Source organism: Lipotes vexillifer, unplaced genomic scaffold (genome assembly GCF_000442215.2).
Source record: "Lipotes vexillifer unplaced genomic scaffold, Lipotes_vexillifer_v1.1 scaffold412, whole genome shotgun sequence".
In the NCBI taxonomy this organism is placed as follows: domain Eukaryota; kingdom Metazoa; phylum Chordata; class Mammalia; order Artiodactyla; family Lipotidae; genus Lipotes; species Lipotes vexillifer.
In genome coordinates, this window is record NW_006798464.1 from 1402754 (window position 1) to 1406669 (window position 3916).

The 3916-nt window shown below is 51.2% G+C and overlaps 1 protein-coding gene across 1 annotated transcript in view; it reads left to right on the forward strand.

The window, feature by feature from the left end:
* Positions 1-1083, forward strand: part of GDPGP1 (GDP-D-glucose phosphorylase 1) — a 1250-nt gene extending 167 nt beyond the window's left edge. Inside the window, exon 2 of the mRNA XM_007470534.1 lies at positions 1-1083. This exon is cut by the window's left edge and continues 10 nt beyond it. Coding sequence (XP_007470596.1) covers positions 1-1083 — 1083 coding nt within the window.
* The last annotated feature ends 2833 nt before the right edge of the window (positions 1084-3916 follow it).

Below are 3916 nucleotides of genomic sequence, written 5' to 3' on the forward strand. Positions count from 1 at the left end.
ATTCCTGACTTTGTCTATGGGCAGAAGGAACTCGTGCCAGAAGGGATTCAGTGGCCAAGGAGCGGACCCATCCTTCTGGACACACTGCCACTGTCTCGCTTTGACTCTGCCCTCTGCTTGGCCTGGAGGCAGCGGATGGAGCTGGGGCTGTTCCGATACTGTCTGGGGGAGCTGCAGACCCAAACCCTTCCTGGTGCCATGGGTTTTGTGGCTCAGCTGAATGTGGAGCGAGGTGTGCAAAGAAGGAGCCCCCAGAACATCAGGAGCGTGAGGCAGGCGTTTGACCCTGAACAGTTTAACTTCAACCAGATCCGGCCAGGAGAAGTCCTCTTCCGCTTGCACCGGGAGCCCGATCTCCCCAGCGCTCTCCAGCAAGACGACATCCTCGTGGTGATCAATGTCAGCCCCTTGGAGTGGGGCCACGTGCTGCTGGTGCCTGAGCCCGCCCGAGGGCTCCCCCAGCGCCTGCTGCCAGGGGCACTGCAGGCCGGGGTTGAAGCTGTGCTGCTGAGTTCACACCCAGGCTTCCGAGTCGGCTTCAACAGCCTGGGTGGCCTGGCCTCAGTGAACCACCTCCACCTGCATGGCTATTACTTGGCCCACAGACTGCCCGTGGAGGGGGCCCCAAGCAAACCCTTGGATCCTGGGGGCCGTCTGCATCTGCTCCAGGCCCTCCCAGCTCCTGGCTTCCTCTTTTACACAAGAGGGCCAGGGCCCGACTTGGAAGCCTTGATAAGCAGGGTATGTCGGGCCACTGACTATCTGGCTGACCACGAGATTGCACATAACTTGTTTGTGACCCGGGGGGCTCCACCTGGAAAAACATCATCTTCCTCAGCCCTCATGGGGGTCCGAGTAATTCTTTGGGCTCGGAAATCCAGCTTTGGGATAAAGGAAGGCAAGGCCTTCAATGTTGCCCTCTGTGAGCTGGCCGGGCACCTCCCCATCAAAACGTCCCAGGACTTCAGCAGCCTGACAGAGGCGGCGGCTCTGGCCATCATCCGAGACTGTCTGCTGCCCCCAGCCCAGGCAGGAGAGGTGCAGGCAGCACTGGTGGCCTTGATAGCCAAGGAGGAGCAGTAATCCTTCCAGAAGTATTTATTTTGTAACCGATCTAGGTCTCTTTCCGGAAAGCTGTCCATCATGATCATGTGGGCACTTTCATGAATGCCTTCTCACCTGTCTCAGCCTAAGGGGAGGGATAAAGAACTGGTAAGTGGTCTCTTTAAGGAGGAGGATACCTTGGAATAAATCGAATGAATGAGCCCTCATGGATGTATCTGCTGCTTTTCACCTTTCTTCTTAGATAAGCCCCAGGGATGTCAAGCCTATTGTTAAGAAGGGAGTGTGTGCAAGAGTTAACACACTCCTGACTTGTATATGCCAACTTTTCTCTTCCTTTCTTATCAAATCTTAGCAAAGTGATAGTTTATCACTTCCTCTGTTCTTGCCTCTCTGCCTGTTCTCCCTTTGCCCACCAGTGAGTTGTATTTCTTCATCCTGTCCCTACATATGTCCCCTCCATCCATATGCCCTATTTATAGCACATTCTTCGCCTACCTGGCCACCTTGAATTTTCCTTCAGCCCCAAAGCTGAGCTGAGTGTTCTTCACATACATCATTTCATGTGAAAACAAGGTGTCCTCACAACTTGAAAGTTGCAGGTCCTCTTAATACCCCTATTTAACAGACGAAGATATGGAGGCTGACAGAGGTTTAGTAATTTGTCCAAGGTCAGATGGCTCAGAAGTAGTGGAGTCAGGACTGCAACACGCAATCAGACACTTGAAGCTGAGCTGGGGCTGTGCATGTGTGACTGCCATGTTAATAAAGTCTCATTGAGATGAAGCAGAATATGTATCACAACCCGTTTCATAAGAAAATCAGTTTAACATTTAAATTCCTATAAACAGGTTTTGGTCACCCTCATGTTTTGGGCACATTGCAGTAATTTCAGCTTAATGCCTCGTTGTGCAAGCCTTTGCAAATACGGGCTCCAATAACGTCACTTTATTTTGCTCACTCACTCTCTGAAGGGAGTGCAGATGACCATTAGAGTAAAGTGGACTTTGTGTGTCGAAGGTGATGAGTCCAAATACCAGGATTTCCCCAGTTTTTCCTTAGGATTAATGTTCAGAGGAAAGCCTTCTCTGGCCCCAAATAAGTTTTTCCACAAAAAGTAAAAGTCAAATAGGTTTTCTTTGTGGTGGTACTTCTTAGCCATGAATACTTTGTGAATCGTCCAGAAGGGGGTTTATGGAAGCTTTTTCTGAGCTTGAATATGGAACACTTAGGAGACCCTTTGTATCCAGAGCCCTGGGTTTTGAGCACAGTAGGTAAGTAGGAAGGGACAATCCAGCTCAGGGCCTCTCCACCGCTTTGCTTGCTTTTTGTTTTATTTTTTGATGGAGGGTCTTTTGTACTAAGGGGTTTTGGACTTGATCTAATGGGAAACCTTGAAGAGTTTTAAATTGGGGAGTAACAAATATGCATTTTAGGGCGAATACTTAAGCTGCAGTGGATGGATGGATGGATGAAGGAAGGAAAAATAGAATAAAGGAATCCAATTAAGAGGCTGCTTAATGGTGGCAATTCAGGCAAGAAATGATTCAGGTACTAGAACAGTGCCTGGAACGTTAAATATCTGTTAAATATGTGCCTGGAACGTTAAATATTTCCATCGGTGCAGAAGCCCCATGGCCAGGGGCTTCTGCACCGATGGAAATATTCTCCTCTTGGGTCTCTGGAGCTTCTGTTATCCAAAGGAAGTGTCTGCTGGCCACATCCTATCTCAATATATGCTGCTTGCCTGGAAGCAAGCTCAGCTGGTCCCTCCAGGGCAGGTGAGCCTATCTTAGGGGGAAGACTGGGAGCTTCAGAGCCAACAGTAGAGCCAGCTGAATGATCCAGCCTTCTAAGCAGCTTAGCCTAGCACTCCGCATCCATTAAGAGTCAGTGTGGGGTGAGAAGTGGAGTCAGAAAGAGAGAGAAAAATGTGCGTCCTGAAAGGCAGGGGACTCCAAAGCATTTCAAGGAGCGGGTAAATAGAGTATCATACACTGAAGGGAGGTCAAGAAATCTATGAATCGGAAAATGTACATGTCTTTTTAGAGGAGCGAAATTTTTAAAGTGTCCTTTAGATTTAGGCACATGGGATAATCTTTTTGTTTTGTTTTGTTTTTTTGTGGTACGTGGGCCTCTCACTGTTGTGGCCTCTCCCGTTGCAGAGCACAGGCTCCGGACGCGCGGGCTCAGAGGCCATGGCTCACGGGCCCAGCCACTCCGCGACATGTGGGATCTTCCCGGACCGGGTCACGAACCCGTGTCCCCTGCATCGGCAGGCGGACTCTCAACAACTGCGCCACCAGGGAAGCCCGGGATAATCTTAAAGTGACAAATTGGGCGGAGTTTGGTGGAGGTGGCAATCAGAGGTAAAGCGGCTGGACATCAGGAAAAGATGGCGACAGTAAAGGAGCAGTCTGATGAGCACCTCCAGGGCACATGTGATAATCACGGCCGTCCCTCCCAAGTGCTGGGACTGCTCTAGACTTGGTTACTAAAAACACTGAAGGAAGGCAAGCAGGTACTCGTCCCGAACACAGCGTTGGCCAAATTCCGGGAGTTTGGCCCGCGGATTCAGGAAAGGGTCAGGAAAGGGGGTGGGGCTCGTGCGAACTGGCGTGAAAGCGGAAGAACTAGAAGTCCTATCACGTATCGGGTCAGTTGCCGCGAGAATCCGCCCTCCAGTGCCAGGCGCTCGATTGCGCTTCCTACGGCAGCCCAGGTGCAAACGTCTCAGGCACCCGCCCAATATGGCCTCTGCTGGCGCCCAAGTGGGTGTGGTTCTCGGAAAGGCTCCGGCCCCAGAACGCTTCTCCAATGGGGGCCGCCCTCGTGTCCATGGCGACGGCGGCGG